Source organism: Trichechus manatus, unplaced genomic scaffold (assembly GCF_000243295.1).
Source record: "Trichechus manatus latirostris isolate Lorelei unplaced genomic scaffold, TriManLat1.0 scaffold00037, whole genome shotgun sequence".
Taxonomy (NCBI): Eukaryota; Metazoa; Chordata; class Mammalia; order Sirenia; family Trichechidae; genus Trichechus; species Trichechus manatus.
The window spans coordinates 10,375,096-10,393,134 of NW_004443973.1; the positions used below are offsets into that span (position 1 = coordinate 10,375,096).

At 37.4% G+C, this 18,039-nt stretch overlaps 1 protein-coding gene across 2 annotated transcripts in view; it reads left to right on the top strand.

Annotated features, from left to right (window-relative positions):
- SP3 (Sp3 transcription factor) overlaps window positions 1–18,039 on the top strand; it is a 64,413-nt gene that overhangs the window by 1,059 nt on the left and 45,315 nt on the right. For both annotated transcript variants that reach the window (XM_004375496.3, XM_023730561.1), the window contains exons 2-4: window positions 75–211; window positions 691–813; window positions 8,025–9,384. In XM_004375496.3, the coding sequence (XP_004375553.1) occupies window positions 75–211; window positions 691–813; window positions 8,025–9,384 (1,620 nt within the window). The remainder of the gene's footprint in view (window positions 1–74; window positions 212–690; window positions 814–8,024; window positions 9,385–18,039) is intronic.

Consider the following 18,039-nt stretch of genomic DNA (forward strand, 5'->3'; position numbering starts at 1 on the left):
CTTCGGCCTGCGGGCCCCCTCCCTCTCCTCCACCCCCCTTCCTTCCCCCCCCTCCCTCCGCGCTGTGCCTGCAGCTCCCGAAAAGCCCGTGAAACAAGAGGAAATGGCTGCCTTGGACGTGGACAGCGGCGGCGGCGGTCACGGCGAGTATCTGCAGCAGCAACAGCAGCAGCAGCACGGAAACGGCGCGGTGGCGGCAGCGGTGGCCCAGGTGAGGAGCGGCTGAGCCCTGGCCTGGCTCCCCCCTCGCGACGCTTTCTCCTCCCCTCGCCTCTCCCCTCCCTCCGCGCGTCCCTCCTCCCCTCCCCCCGCCCCGGGAGCTGCCCGCCCGAGGCGCCAACGCTCCGACCCCGCCCGCGCTCCCCCCTCCCGGCGCCTTTTTTTGTGTGTGTGTGTGTGTGTGTGTGAGTGTGTGAGTGTGTGTGTGTGTGCGCGCCTTCCCGGGGGTGGGTTCCGGGCGGAAGGTGGAGGCCCGGCGCGCAGCCCGCCGCCGCCTTCCCGCGGACGGCGGTGCTGGTGTGCGTGCGAGCTGGAGGACGCGAGCTGGAGTCGCGGAGGAGAGCGCGGGCTGGCGCTGGCCCGGGTGCAGCCTGCGAGGACCGAGTCGCACTTCCTGTGCTCGCGGCGGCCCGGCCCTAACCGGCACCCCCTCCCCCTGTCTCCCTCTCTGAACCCGCCCATCGAGGGTAGGACACTCAGCCGTCACCGCTCGCTTTGCTGGCCGCTACCTGCAGCAAGATAGGGCCGCCATCGCCGGGCGACGACGAGGAGGAGGCGGCCGCCGCAGCTGGGGCCCCCGCCGCCGCCGGAGCGGTAAGTCCCGCGCGCGGCCCGCCCCCGCCGAGGCCCTGCGCCCGCCATCCCGGGCCTGTGGCGCGCCCGCCCAAAAGGCCTTCCTGGCGCCCTCGCCTTCCCCCGCAACGGACGGATCGCCAGCCAGGGCGCCCTTTCCTGCTCTTTTGCATGCCTGTTTAGCTCAGCAGCCAGGTTAGCTTTTCTCGAAATTGTCACTGCGGCACGTCGCCCAAAATTCACTACAAATGAAGCTTTATAGAGATTGGGGGTAGAGGACTCCAAAATGGATGTTGGAGCAGTTCATATCAGTGTTAAAAACTCCTTTGCTGAACTACAGAATTTTCAAGCACGGCCTATCGGCCATAGTATCAACTACAGAGGCAGTGTCTTCGGTGTTTTAGTGTTTTTGAACCTGGAGTTTTTTTTGTTAGAGGTTACTAAATGTTACTGATTGAATTCGTAAATCATAGAGCAAGAATGAAGGCTTACTCTCTGAATTGCTGTTTTGTATGCAGGGTGAACACTTTAAGTGCTTTTTAAGTGGTCGTTCAGCATTGTTGAATTTTAGTTTTTGCAGACTGCCACTTAAATTTGCAGTAATTTTTTAAAGTAGAATAAGTGAAACATTTAATTAGCGACAGTTGGAATCGACTAAGTTACTTGGATATCACTTCGAGTTTTGAAATTGAATTATACCGGTATTAGGAAAGTACAAGTAAAGGACTTACATGCAATAGTTGAATTTGGTTGGTAAAGCTATATTCTCGTTTTATTGTGTTTACTTCTCTGATAAGAAATGGTGAGATTCTTTTTGTAGTGTTTTTAGTGTCTGGGGCAGAAGGAGCTGGCCAGTGTGATGGGAGGGTTTACTACAGATTAGCTAGAAACAGGTTTTAGATTGTTAATTGCGAATTTTATATTTGAACCTGTAGATGTGGTCACGTATTAACATAATTGAAATATCTTTCAATTATTTTTTGTTATATGAGGTGGATTATAGGGATTTGTGTGGTGATATTTTCAGTAGTCACTATAGGTAAGTTTGATATTGGGTACGTTTTGTGGTAAAGAGCTAGTATATCTAGGCATTAAAAGTTAAGCTAACGTTATGTATATTGTTAAATATTGTGATTTTAGTGTCTCAAATTATACTATAGGTGGATGTAAATAGTTTTAATGTTTTGAGAGTGTGGTTTGTTTTGTGCTTTTGTAAGCAGATTAAAATGTAAAGACATAATATTATGTTTGTGAGAGGCGTTGTTCTTTTGAAAGAAATCTGGATTGGTAAGCCTTTTTTTGTGATCTGTCTCTCTAGCCCCAGTGTTAAAGCAGATTGTTTATCTTAGAAAACCACTACATAAGTAAAATTGCGAAGTGGGCTGCTTCTACTTACCTGTTTTTATGTTTTAAAATAGAACAAAAAATTTCTTATGACTGAAACTTGGCAAGTTTAGATATCACCTCACAGATGGGGGAAGGGTGGGGGAGGGGGAGATGTGAAGGAGGAAGTTATTTGTGAAAAATATGTATGTGTGTATGTATGTGTGAGTCTCAGACCTGTGAATAGAGTACTATCTCCAACTTGAGCCAGCTGTGGCCATCTACTTGTAGGGAAGTTGTTTCCATACTTCTGCCCCAACCCTTACGTAGCTCCTCCTCTAGACTACGAGATCATTACTGACACACAGTTCCCGCCAGATGAACATGAACTAGAATCAGTTGGAGCATTTTTTCTCTTCGTATTTTTGGAACTTGTGCACAAAATGTTTCACTTTGAGTGAAATTGGTACTGCCAGCTTGAATGTGTTTGCCTTAACAAATAGGAAAATTATTTTTCTAGTTCAAAAATGTATTTCAGACATCTACATCTCAAAATGAGAGGAATAAATTTAAGTGAGCTGGTGGGCATATTTTTTCCATTTAAAAATGTGGATAATAATTTTTTTTTGATTATTCAAATTACTGGGTATCAGAGAGGGTTGCCAGAGAGCTTTGTTGTTATTTTTTAAATAAATGTTGGATTTTGCAATAATTTTAGATTTACAGAAAAGTGGCAAAAACAGTACTAAGAGCTCCTGTATACCCTTCACCCCGTTTGCCGTAATGTTAACTATGGCACATTTATCAAAACTAGAAGTTGTCATTGGTACAATATTATTAACTGTAGACTTTGTTCGGTTTTCACCACTTTTTCCAATAATGCCCTTTTTCTGTTCCAGGATCCAATCCAGGGTACCGCGTTGCATTGTGGCACATTGTTGTGTTTAAAATCAAGTGGAAATATACACAAAGAGTTCAGTTTTATGCCAGTTTAGATTAAAAAGGCCTTGAAAAGCCAATCAGCTGCCCTGGAGATTTGCTTTAACTGTATTTTGGAATTTGTTATAATATGGGTTCATCTTGAATGCTGACCAAGAGTGGTTATTACCTCGAGTACAATATTGGACAGGTCCAATCACAAAGCAGTCTCGTGCAGTGTGATCCCACAACATGGCCTCCCAAAGATACTTTCATAGAAAGGCTCTTTTGTACTTTATTACTAAAAGTTGTGTAGTTAATTCTAGTAATAAATCAGGAAATAGGAAAAAGCAGGCTTTTATGTAAGTATTAATTTGCTCTGTTTGCATTTGTGCAAACTTTGTGGGTTATTGGTTTGGTCATTTCATTTGTATTTTAATATAAAGTACAAAGTAAATATTATGAAAGTCATTGCCTTATATTCAGTTTAGTATGTAAGTTTAGTTTTCAGTAATTTAGTCTGTAAATGTTGGTGAGGTAAAACATAAATAATAGCTTATTTCAAAAAGGTCATTTTTACTATTAAGACTTACGCTGTTGTTAACTAATTTATTGGCTTGTTTTTATCTGAAGTCTTTTTAGATTATTTTAGTATTTCTTGAAAGTTTTAAAAAACTTGAGTGTTTGCCTAGGTATGGTTCACCCTTGTTCTTCTTTTCATTTATACATACTTTTTCTTTGCCTGTTTCTAGTTTTCAAAAACCCATCTGTGGGAACTGAGAAGTTAATAATCCTTTCCAAATGCTGTGCCACGTGGCATGAGTTTTTTTCTTTTTCCTTTTCCACAGGTATTATCTGAGAAGATAACTCTTTTCCTTTCCTCCCTACCCTAGCTTCCTAGGTTTTATGCCTGGTTGCACTGGAGAATGCCCTTGTAATGAATTGCTATAGCCATGTCACTGCTGGTGCTACCCAGGGCTACTTTAGGTTGTGGTCCTTTTTTTATCACGTGGCTATGTGTTTATATTTAGATGGAGGCTTAGTGCTTTCAATGACAACTTTTTACAGTAATGCCAACTTCCATGTTAGATGTTGTTTTGTTTGTTAGTTATCCAGTAAGAATATTAGAGTTACTGAGAGAAACACTGGTGGATCTTTCTTTTAGTTTGCAAGTTTATGTAGAGGCTTATATAAACGGTTATTTTGCAACTTTATGTTTCTGGGTTTGTTGAGCAAACCATTGTTTTAGAAACAAAGTAAACCTAGTGCTTGTTCTTGCCTGGTTTATATATTTTTATGGCTCTTCCTATCTTTCTGTAGTGTTTCCAATAACCTAGGCTCAGTACGTGTAGTTTGGAAATATTTGGGGCTCATTCATTGTAGGATTATGGAAATAAATAGGTTTAAAATTGGTTTAGAGTTTTCCTTAGAAGTCTCTAATACCTCAAAGTCAATTTTACTGATCTACTTTTTCTTTTTTTTGTAATAATTTTAAAATAAAATGTTTTTAATCATTTAGAAAGTATTTATTGATCTAACTTTATGTCAGAAATTGTGCTAGGCATATAATGGATGTCCTTCCAATCTGTTCTCATAATCTTAGTAATAATAATGATACATTAGGATTGCTAGTTCTTTCCAGTTTGTAAAGCTTAACATTTTTCTTCTGATTTTTATGACCCTGCAAGGTACTATTTCCCTTTATTTTTAACATGAGGAAATTGGGACTTGCCTCAAATCACCAACAGTTCTGTCTAGGAGTATAACACAGTTCTGAGTTCTTTCTAGTATAACAGTGTCCCGCCTCCTCACTAGCAGAGTTTTAGCTTAAATCATGAAAGTCTAGTAGTTTTTTGATCAAGTTTTTTTCCCCATTCCCTTTTAAAACTTTAATATTTAGTAAATTTTTAAAAGTGGCAAATTCAAGTCACAAAAGAGAATCCTTTTCCTTGCTTGAGTCCACTCTCCTCTGAAGCTTGTGCTTCATAAATATTCTTGTATTTTTCACCTTAGGTTTATTCAGGAAAGTTCAGAGTATCATTTTGTCCTGGGTTCAGGGATTTTTCTTCAATCAGTAGCCTGCATTGCTGGGGAAACTGGTACTATGTTTTTACTTATCCTCTGGAGAGGGGTCAGTTTTGGGGTAGCATTTAATTAGACTTGTCATTTGAGTAGTTGCACTTATTGTCAATGAATCTCTTGACTAGAAAGATGTTTATTAAAGGTTGAATATTTAATCTGTCATCATCAACTGCCTTTATTGCTGTTTTGAAAAAATTTTTTTTGGATGCCATGAATTTGACTTTTTTTAAAAGGAAGAAAAAGCAACAAAATGGCAGTATTATAAAATTAATTTGTGTATGAGATATGCTATTCTTGGTCATAATTTGGATAATTGTAAACTTAATGCTGATCAGAAAAAATTCAGCAGTCGAGTCTCAAAAGATACCAACCTTCATAAGAAGATAAGGATTGGATTTTAGACATACTTCAGTGAAGATTTTAGTATAAACTTTATAGATTTAAATATTTTTAGTTTACTTAAAATTCCAAAAGGCTGAAATAAAGCATGAATTGTTACAGTAGTATTGAGAAAGATGACTTGAGGTTGTGATTTTTATATCAGATAGAAGTTGAAGAATGTCATGTGACTTTAATGCTGGTGCTTCGTTTTAATTGTTTGTATTTAAAAGATAGTAATACTATTTTAGTTCAGGCCTAGACGTTTGTATTGGGTCCTACATTTTCTCTGCCTTTAGTCTCTTCTGCCTTTTTTTCAGTCTGTTTTACTGGGCCTTAGTTTATGTTTCTTTATAAAAACACATCTGATTTTACCACTCACCTGCTTAAAAACCTTTTATAGCTTTCATTCACTATCTGCAGGATAAAGTCCAAACTCCTTAGCAGAATCTGTGAAACCATTTGCAGGCCCTGATATAAATGTCTAGCCCTGTTCTGCATTACTTCTAAGAATCTGAGTCTTTTCTGGAGCCTTTTGAATGCCAAACTACATATTAATTTTTAGGATTTCGTTTTGTTTGTGACAATATTGTTTCTATATCTTTATTAATGCTTCTGTCTGTCTATTCCAATTTCCTCACATTGAAATTTTATATTTTATTCTAAGATTCTATAAAATATCTTTTCTGTGATCAGATGGCGCGTGCACACCACTTTTCACGTTGTATTAGCATGTATGTGTAAATCATCATGGGTAGATTGTGAACTATTTGAAGATAGATTGTGTATCTCATGGGCTTATTCACACGCATATTTAATCTTGGCAGATGTGCTCAAATGTTTGAACGGAGTTGTTAAACTGTGGTTCATCCATTGAAATACATACTTCTAACTATGGGTCTACATGAAAATTAGGCAGTGAGTTTCTTTAAGAAACTTTTAAGATCTTTTGTTTCTACAATATTTGTATTAAACTTTGTGAAATGGTTTATGTTGGGAGAACAGTGTTTAACCTTTTTTAGAGTCACAGACCCCTTGAAAACTGTGATGAAACCTTAGATTATCTACCCCTGACAAGATTGTACTTCCTGAAAAAGTTGGTCTATTTTAGAGGATTCATAGATCCCTGGAGGGCCAGGCATGGATCCTGGGTTGAGAATGCTGGATTAGATACATTTGTTTTCATTGTCTAGTGATATTTGCGGTTACAGGAAATCACAGATAGTCCTAGATAGAAGTAGGGTAGGGTTGGTTTTATTTTGGTGATGAGTGATTCATAGAGGGTATCATTCTCTGTGTATTATCATTCCCCATGTTTTAGTGGGAGACAAGTATGGTATAGTGATTAAGGGCCTCGGTTCTGGAGTTAGATTTGTCCTGATTTTAAATCTGGTCTCTGCCATTTGATAGGTATGTGAACTTGCCTCAGTTTTCTTATTGGTGAAATGAAGATAACACCTCACTGGATTGTTTTAAGGAGTATAAATGATACAATCTTATAATTCCTGCCATAGTACTTGGCATATAAAAGAAAAGCTTGAATTTTAGGTTACTGTTATTATTTAAATTTAACCTTAATCACTGACATTGGCATGTAGGCTTTTGGTGCTTTCTGCTTTCCTACCTTGATGTTTTTCCAGTCTTGCCTGATGTATAAAATACGGGGATGATGACTAAGATTCTAGTAGGTCACAGAATGCAAAATGTGTATGCCTGGCATTCTGCTGGAAACTTAAGAGTAATGTAGGTAAAGCCACAGTCTATATCCTCCAGCTTTCAGTCTGTAGAAAAAGCTTTCAGATGGGACTACTTTGCCAGGTGGTCACAGGGAAAAAAGCTTCCATCATTAAATTACTTTAAGGTCTCATATTTTTTCTAGTAGTTCATTGGACAAGTAAAGAGAGTTGGTGACTTGCTAATGGAATAACTCTAGCCATGCGTTTACTCTTGAGTACGTTAATACAGGCCATAAAAGAATGGCTTTAATTATTTGATTCAAATTTTATAGGAATAATAGTATTATGATAATATTTTTCTAACTTGAAAAACTTAAACACCGCACGAATAAAGTATAGTTTTTGTACATAAATATAATGCACCTGATTTAGTGATATATTTTTAGAGGGTTGCATGCTTTTGAACTTTCTCTAGTAATTGAGGTACATTTGGTTTGAGCTGTCCGTAATCTTTTTCTAGCCACTTCCCTTTTTTTTTTTTTTAAACTGTATACCATTAATGATCATAGATCAAGAATTAGAAGATCGGTTTGGGTTGTAAAACAAAGAATATTCTGATTGAGATTTCTTTCCCCTGCTCAAATAGGATTCAAATGGATTATCTTTGTAGTAACTAACAAAACTGGAAGGATAATTTTTGTAGCTCATATATCACCGCTTACGTATTTGAACTCTTGTGTTAAGATAACTTTCATTTTCAGGTAGTAGGATTATACCAATTTTTAGAATTTTTTGAGGATTAGTATAAATAGACCACAAATATATCACATAACATTTTTTGTTTTCTTCATCCAGACAGGTGATTTGGCTTCTGCGCAGTTAGGAGGAGCACCAAATCGATGGGAGGTTTTGTCAGCCACATCTACAACTATAAAAGATGAAGCTGGTAATCTAGTCCAGATTCCAAGCGCTGCTACTTCGAGTGGGCAGTATGTCCTTCCCCTTCAGAATTTGCAGAATGAACAAATATTTTCAGTTGCACCAGGATCAGAATCATCAAATGGTACAGTGTCCAATGTTCAGTATCAAGTAATACCACAGATTCAGTCAACAGATGGTCAGCAGGTTCAGATTGGTTTCACAGGCTCTTCAGATAATGGGGGTATAAATCAAGAAAGTGGTCAAATTCAGATCATTCCTGGCTCTAATCAAACTTTACTTGCCTCTGGAACACCTCCTGCTAATATCCAGAATCTCATACCACAGACTGGTCAGGTCCAGGTTCAGGGAGTTGCAATTGGTGGTTCATCTTTTCCTGGCCAAACCCAAGTAGTTGCTAATGTGCCTCTTGGTCTGCCAGGAAATATTACCTTTGTACCAATCAATAGCGTCGATCTAGATTCTTTGGGACTCTCTGGCAGTTCTCAGACAATGACTGCAGGCATTAATGCCGATGGACATTTGATAAACACAGGACAAGCTATGGATAGTTCAGACAATTCAGAAAGGACTGGTGAGCGGGTTTCTCCTGATATTAATGAAACGAATACTGATACAGATTTATTTGTGCCAACATCCTCTTCATCACAGTTGCCTGTCACTATAGATAGTACAGGTATATTACAACAAAACACAAATAGCTTGACCACTTCCAGTGGGCAAGTGCATTCTTCAGATCTTCAGGGAAATTATATCCAGTCGCCTGTTTCTGAAGAGACACAGGCTCAGAATATTCAGGTTTCTACAGCACAGCCTGTTGTACAACATCTACAACTTCAAGAGTCTCAGCAGCCAACCAGTCAAGCCCAAATTGTGCAAGGTATTACACCACAGACAATCCATGGTGTACAAGCCAGTGGTCAAAATATATCACAACAGGCTTTGCAAAATCTTCAATTGCAGCTGAATCCAGGAACCTTTTTAATACAGGCACAGACAGTGACTCCTTCTGGACAGATAACTTGGCAAACATTTCAAGTACAAGGGGTCCAGAACTTGCAGAATTTACAAATACAGAATACTGCTGCCCAACAGATAACTTTGACTCCTGTTCAGACGCTCACGCTTGGTCAAGTTGCAGCAGGTGGAGCCTTGACTTCAACTCCAGTTAGTCTAAGCACTGGTCAGTTGCCAAATCTGCAGACAGTTACAGTAAACTCTATAGATTCTACTGGTATACAGCTACATCCAGGAGAGAATGCTGACAGTCCTGCAGGTATGTTTATTTTAACACAACATTTGTTAGAAAAGCATACTTTCTGTGTCTTCAGTCATGTCATGCCATAGATAAATTCAGTGATTTGTTAACATGTAGGGGAATTTTTTGCTTCAGAGGTTTATGAGTATCTGGCTCTCTTTAAAAGTAATCATACATTTCCCAGTGTTTTTATGAAAGTAGACATCAAAGTATCTTCCAAATTGATCTCCATTCAAAGTTTGTAATATACTGATTTGTCTATTATACCAGTTACGTTTGCAGTTTCTCCCCTATCAATTTTATATTTGTTTTCACATCTGATTAGTGTTGTCAAGCATTACTAAAGTTTTATTTGGCAAGTAGGGTGTCTTGATTGGCCTTGGTGTGACGTCGGTTAAATGTTTTATGCACTATATTTGGTTGGAGAATTAGGTTGGCATAGGGAAAACATACTGGGAATAAAAACTACTTACACTGTCTCAGCCGTTAGCTGGTTATGTGATTTTTGGCCAAGCGTTTTTTTTCCTTTTGTGACCTCAGTATTCTCGTCATGCAGAATAGGAACTATATTTAGGGTCCCTTCCAGACCTAAAATTCTTTTGATTCTGTGATAGTTTATTCTTACTGGTGTTTAGTGGGCATTATGCAGTATTTCTGTTGATAGCATGAGTAGAAATTTCAGAAGTCTATTCTTTGAATGTTCTATAAGAAGTAATAAAGTTTGAAAAGAGATAATGTTATTGTTACCCTATAAATGTTATTTGTCTAATTAGCGTTTTATAGAATGTGTTGTTGTGCACTATATCTTGAACTTTGTTACTTTCATTATTCTGCTTTGTGTTTGGGTTTTTGTGGAGTTGGTATTATTTCAGTCTTCCACTGGGTCAGTAATTCCAAACTTTTAAATTGGACCACTTGAGTTTAGTTTATAAAAATAACACTTGTCACCCCTTAAATGATTTCTTGTCTGTTTTTTGGAGAAATTTGTAGTCTTAGATCACTGGAATTATCGTGGAGTCTGAGACTGGATTTAGAAACCCTGCAATTTCATTTGAGCCTTCTGAAGCTATGATTTAGAGCAACAGTTCTCGAAGTGTGCTCTTTGGACCTGAGGGATCCCTGATACCCTCTTCAGAGGTCCTTGATGGCAAAACTGTTTAATACTCAGAAGTTAGTTACCTTTTTCACTGTCTTGACACTTGCATTGATGGTCATAGCAATGGTGGATAAAACTGCCAGTGCTTAGCTTGAATCAGGGCAGTGGCACCAAACTGTATTATTCTTCGTGGTATTCTTCATGATCATGTACTTACAGTTTAAAAAAATGCCAATTTCACTGAAGAATGTCCTTGATGAACCAGTAAAAATAGTTATTACTAATAACTAATCCTTGATCCTTGAATGCTGCATGTCTTTTTTTTTAAACAGCCTTATTGAGATACAATTCACATGTCATGAAATTTACCCTCTTTAAGTATACTGAAATTCAGTAGTTTCCAGTATAGTCACAAAGTTGCAACCATCACGACTGTCTAATTTTAGAGCATTTTCATTATCCCAAAAAGAAACTTTGTACCCACTAGCAGTCAATTCCCTGTTCCCCCTCCTCCTGTCCCCTGGAAACCAGTAATCTTTCTGTCTCTATGGATTAGCCTATTCTGGGTATTTCATATAAATGAAATCATATAGTATGTGGCGTTTGGTGTCTGGCTTCTTTCTTTTAGCATAATGTTTTCAAGGTTCATCTATGTTGTAGGATGTATCAGTACTTCAGACCTTTTTATACCTAAGTAATACCAGGGCTCCTTTATATATATACCGCACTATTTATCCACTAATCAGCTGATGGAAATTTGGTTGTTTTTACTTTTTGGCTGTTACGAACAATGCTGCTATGAACATTTGTGTACAGTTTTTTGAGTGGACATTATGTTTTCATTTCTCTTGGGGGGCGTATACCTAGGAGTGGAATTGCTAGGTCATATGGTAATTCTTTGTTTAAACTTTTTGAGGAATTGCCAAACTGTTTTCCAAACTGACTGCATCCTTTTACATTCCTACCAGCAATTTATAAGGGTTCTAATTTTTCTGTATCTCCACCAATATTTATTAGTGTCCATCTTTTTTATTCCAGCCATCATAGTGGGTGAAAGTGCTATCTTATTGTGGTTTTGATTTGCATTATCTGCTGCATTATCTGTCTTTTTATTATTATTTGTGATGAAATGGGAAGTATGCTTTAATAAAGTACTTCTGCATACTGAAATAAGATAATTGTCTCTGAAAAACACTTTTTCTCCCCCTCCAGTTGTGCAGTTGTATTAGTTGTGTGAGTTGCAAGAGCAATTAGATGCTGTTTTCATGGAATGCTGTCTTTACTTGGAAGAACAACTGACAAACTGTGGTTATTGAAACTTCATGCATTTAAATGACAGATACTTTCTCAAAAAAAAAATGAAGTGAGCCTTTCACTGAAAGGGAAAAAACTGACAGTATTTGCTGCTAGTGATAAAATTTTGGCTTTTAAGTGAAAATTAGAATTTAGAGAACGTTAATCTACTATCATGAGCTTGATAGCTTCCCAATACTTAAATACATTTGATGAGTGGTGACGTTAATAAGTAGAATTTTTTTGGATATTACATTATAATGAAATGTGTCAACATTTGAAAGAACTGTATAACTAAGTGAACAAGTGTTTTTCAAATGACCAACTGATTTATGCTACAAAACTATTCATTTAAATTATTCAGAGCCCAAGACAGACAAATCACAGTGTATGGAAAGTTTACTGATAGGGTTTCAAATTCCATATTGCGGCTGACCTTTAAGAAATTGCTTCTTGTCGAATTTTGTGTAGTATCGAGGAACAATATCCATAATTGGCTGAAAAGGCTATTGAATTATTTCTTCATTTTTCAACTGTATATCTTTGTGAGACTAGATATTTTTCATATACTACAACCCAAACCATGTATTGTAACAGTTAAACTGCAGAAGCAAATGAGACTCCAACTATCTTCTTTCGGTCATTAAAAAGAGATTTGCAAAAATGTAAAACACGGCCTCATAAAATTTTTTGCTTTGTTTCTTTTTGGGAAATAGTTATTGTTCCTAAAATGTTATGTTTACATGTAATGGATTTATTTTTAGGTGGATTAATAAAATTTTAAAATTTCTTTTACGATTTCTGATATAGTAAATATCGATACCCGTAACCCATTGCCGTCAAATCAGTTTTGACTCATAGCAACTCTAGGATAGAGTAGAACTGCCTCATAGGGTTTCATAGCAGCAGCTGGTGGATTCAAACTGCTGACCTTTTGGTTAGCAGCTGAGCTCTTAACTGCTGTGCCACGAGGGCTCCAAATATTGACACAGTAGATCCTTATTATTTGCAGATTCCTCATGGTGAATTTGTGTACTCACTAAAATTTATTTGTAATCTCAAAATCAATGCTTGTGTCACTTTCACAGTCATTCACAGATGTGTAGAGTGGTGAAAAATTTGAGTCACCTCACATGCACTTTTCTCAGCCGAGGTTGAATAAAAGGACATTCTGCCTTCTTGTTTCAGCTCTCATGCTGTTAACAAGCGTCCTGTTCGCAGAGTATTTAATGCTGCGCTTTCTCATTTTTGTACTTTTTGTTGGTGATTGCCTGTTTAAAATGGCCTTCAGATGTAGTACTGAAATTCTGTAGTCGTGGTCCTAAGCATAAGACGGCTTTGATGTGCCTTATGGAGAAAATAACGTGTTTTAGATAAAGCTTTGTTCAGGCATGAGTTATAGTGCTATTGGCTGTGAGAGTTTAATTAATGTTAATGAATCAAAAATATGTATTAAGTAAGGTGTCTTTAAACAGAAACATACATAAAACAAGGTTATATATTGACTGGTTGACGAAAATGTTGTGACCAGAGACTTGCAGTATTTCCCCTAGAAGCAGTTGTTCACTGTTTGCTAAAGTGTTCATGACAACTTTATAGAATGCAATTGCAGTGAATAACGAGAATTATTTGATTAACGTACATGAACAAAAGCTCTTTATTTAAGAGTTTAAAGGAGTTTTTGAAGACTGAAAAGTTTTTTTTTTTAATTGCACTTTAGGTAAAGGTTTACAGAACAAATAGTTTCTCATTAAACAGTACATGTATTGTTTTATGACATTGCTAAACAACCCCACGACATGTCAACACTCTCTTCTCAACCTTGGGTTCCCTGTCACCAGCTTTCTTGTCCCCTCCTGCCTTCTAGTCCTTGTCCCTGGACTGCTGTGCCTCATTAGTCCCGTTTTGTTTTATGGGGCTGACCAGTCCCTGGCTGAGTGGTGAATCTCGGGAGTGACTTCACCTCTGAGCTAAAAGGGTGTCTGAGGCCATACTCACGGGGTTTCTCCAGTCTCTTTCAGGCCAGTAAATCTGGTCTTTTTTTGTGAGTTAGAATTTTGTTCTGCATCCTTCTCCACGTCTGTCCAGAACCCTCTGTTGTGATCCCTGTCAGAGCAGTCAGTGGTGGTAGCTGGGCACCATCTAGCTGTACTGGACTCCGTCTGGTGGAGGCCATGGTAGTTGTAGTCCATTAGTCCTTTGGACTGATCTTTTCCTTGTATGTTGTTCTCTTCATTCTCCCTTGCCCCCGAAGGGGTGAGACCAGTCGAGTGTCTTAGATGCCGCTCACAGGTTTTTAAGACCTCAGACACTACTCAGCAAGGTAGAATGTAGAACATTGTCTTTATAAACTGCATTATGCCAGTTGAGCTAGATGTTCCCTGAGACCATGAAGACCGAAAAGTTTGAGAACCACTGGAAGAGTGACAGATTTTAGCTAATAGTTTTTGGAAACCAGTTTTTTAAAGCTTGTATAAACTTAATCAGTTACGGAGTTCCATATGTGTTGGAAGAAATCTCTAAGGAATTTATTTATGAATTTGTGGATTTATGTTGGTTCTGAAATTAAGTTGTTATAAAGCACCAGGGGCTTCAGTAAAGTCAGATATTTCTAAAATACTGTCAGAATAGAAACACTGTCTTAGTCAAATACAAAGTGGAATTTTAAGTGGTAATTCAGTTATTGAATGGTGGCGAGGAAGGATAAAGAAGTACTCCAGAATGCCATTAAATTTGAATTTTGTCCCAATCTTAAAGAAATAGGGAAGGAGTTTAAGAAAGTTAAAGTGAATGATAATAAAAATGCTAGGTAGTACCCAACATTTTTAGTAATAAAACCTAGAAAATTTTCATTTTGGGGTTATTTGGTAATAGGAAGAGTAAACCTTGGTGTACTGTCTTTTTAATTGGTGAGAAGGATGATAAATTGCACCTACTCAGTTAACGATTTGTGCATTAATGACATATGTCTGGCAGTAATGAATGCGAATGCTGAGGTACAAGACAGAGTAACACTAGCTGTGATGGTTAAGACTGTGTGTCAACTTGGCAGGGCTGTGATTCTCAGTGGTTTGGGAGTTATGTAATGATGTAATTTGGCAGCTACGTAATGATATAGTCAGCCTCCGTTTTGTTATCTGATGTGGTCACACTCTGTTTTCACACAATACTGATTTTTGCATAAAGACCTGGTCTTTGGAACATAACCATGTCAATAAGTGAGGAGTGAGTATATTTTAGGGTGTGTTTTTTGTACCTGAAAATCAGTAAAATTTCTTGGCTCTGTTAGGCCTAGTATGCCCAGATTAAAATGATTAAATAAAAGTTTGATTCTATTTTTACTTTTGGTAAGTATGGAATTAACATAACAGTTTTCCAGAAATACATGAAAAGGCACGTTTTTACTAGAACTCAGGAATTTCTTTCACTTCTTTTTCCCCCTTTCCTATCTCTCCTTTAACAAAAAGGAGCCCTACTTAAACCCTGTTTTAAGCAGTGAATCTGACTCTGAGGGGTTCTTTTTAGTGCCATTACCCCTTAGGAGCCAAATCCCTATCCTCTTTGGAACAGAGAGCCCACCAGGCCACACTGCTTGTAATGGCCTACTGAGAAATGCATGCTGTTTTAGAGAACATCTGTCTTTGTAATTTTATTTTTACTTTGTCTCTTATTGCTGTGTATTTGAAACTGGGTGGGATGAGGCAAAGTATGGATTTACAGTATCTTTCCAATGTCTTATTCTTTTTGAGTCTTATAATTTTTTATTTTCTGTACTTTATTAAAATTTGTTTTGTCTGCTTTAAAAGTAATATGTGCTTGGCATGGAAAATAACATGGGAAGATTAAATATAGGAAGGAACAAGAGTTGGTGTCACATACGTTTTTTATATTGTCATAATTATACCTCACAGTTTTTTTCCTAATTCTGCTTAATATTTAGTTACTTTTTATTGTATTAGCATGAAAATACCTAAGTATTTAGGTCTGAAATTGTATTCTATTTAGTTATGTATTAATATAGGTGAAAGTACGCTACATGAGGAGGGACCCAGAGATGTATCTACTGCTTATAAAACCAGGGGCTGGAGTAGGGGTCCTTTTTGTTAAAGTGGCGCTAAAACAGAAAAGTTGCTATTGTCTGTTACCCAGAGGTATGGCTTCAGTGAAACTTATATTTACACAAATATGAAGAGGACACACAGGGAAGCAGGAGGACATCAGCATAGTCTAAAACCATTATAAAGACCTGGTTTGTCATTGGGGTCAGGAGACTTGGTGGAGGCACTTAAAAAACTGTGGACATGGAGGTGTGAATATGGAGAGAGAGAGAAAAGTTGTGCTCAAGATGAGCCTGCAAACTAAAATTCCAAAATACATGAAGAAAGCAAAACCTATTAAAAATAGCCAATAAAACCAACAATCAGGAGATGAATTCATGTCATATTAAAGAACAGTAATAGAAAAATTAGTTAAGACTTTACATCAGTATGTTTAGAATTGTCAGTAAGATAAAGGAAGCAATGGCATCTATAGAAAAGAAGTTGTGAAACAAGAAAAGGTAGATAATGAAAAATAAACTCGCAGAGTCCTGGAAATGAGAAGCTTATATTTCATTGATGCCATAGCACACATTGTCTTAACATTTTAACATTACTGAAATTAGGATGCATCTTATAATCCATGGCATGTGATGTTTAATTGGTGCAATGCCTTTCCTTTTTTATTGGTAGTAAAGTTTCTTAGTATTGTCTTAAATGAAATCCAAAAAAAATTCTGGAGGGGGGAGGGTAAAAATGATAACCGTTAGACTGGACCATAGAAAAAGAGAATGAGTATGACTAGTAATATCGCACTGAGGACTTCAGCACAGAGACAACAGTTAAGACACGTGGAATACAGATCGAGAGCCCCTAGAATAGTAATTTCAGAAAAACAATAGAGTGAATGGCAGAGAAACAATATTTGATGAGATAATGGCTGAGAATTTTCTTGTGTTGATGAAATAGTCTACAGACCAAAATTTTACTTCAAGTAAAAATAAGTCCACTCTTGACTTACAATGAAATTAAAGAGAAAGAGATAATCTTAAGTGTTTACACAAAGAAAAGACAGATTATTAATAAATAACAGACCTACAACTTAACTCATTAGCCACAAAAGTACTAGAAGATAGTAGGAGTAATGTCTTCAAAGTGCTTAGAGAAAAGAATCGGCAATGCAGAATCCTATATTCGATTAAACTACTACTCAAGAATTAGGGTTTAATGAAGACACTTAAAGTATACAAAGATTGAGAGTTTATGATTCAGGGGCTTTTACTGAAATAACTACTAAAGGATCAAGTAGTTAATTTTAAAATGGATTCAGAATAGATGAATAGGATGCAAGAAATAATAGTGATCACAGAAATGAATTAAAAAAATTTATATTTTAACTGACTGTAAACTGATAAAGGTAAAAAATAAGAGAATTTAGAAAATACACAAAAGCAATTCATGGAAAGAATACATGAGCCTCTATATATCCACTTCCTAGCTTCAGCAGTTACCAACATTCTGTCATTCTGGTTTCCCTATTCCCACCGTTTAAAATTTTGTTTTTGCTTGGAGTGTTTTAAAGCAAATCCCATACAGTATATAATTTTATCCAAAAATATTGATAGAGTGATACTCAGTGTGTGGTTGGGGGCCCCTAGGCGGTCTCTGAGACCCTTTTCATAGAGATCTGTGAGACTGTTTCATGAGGATCTGTGAGCTAGAAATTATTTTCATAATACTAAGGTTATTTGCCTGTTTCACTTTCATCTCAGTAGTAGTGGACACTGGAGTTTTCTAGAGGCTACATAATGTTTGATAATAGACTGAATGCAGAAGCAGATATGAAAATCCAGCTATTTTCTATTAAGCCAGATATTAAAGAGATTTGCAAAAATGTCAAGGTCTTCTCGTTTTTATTTGAAAATACGGTTATTTTTCATAGATGCATGTTAATGTTAACATGTAATGAGTTACTGTTATTTTCAAATGAATTCATGCGTATTTTTAAATATCTTAGTTTTCTAGTATGATATCTATAGATACATAAACAGAGACCATTTGGAGTCCTCAATTTGTTTTTTTTAAATGCATCCTAGAAATTTTGAGGAGTCAACTCACTGATATTGTTAGAATGATTAAACCAGTTGCTGTGGAGTCGATTCCAACTCATGGCCACCCCATGTGTGTCTGAGTAGAACCGTGCACCATAGGATTTCAGGGGCTGATTTTTTGGAAGTAGATTGCCAG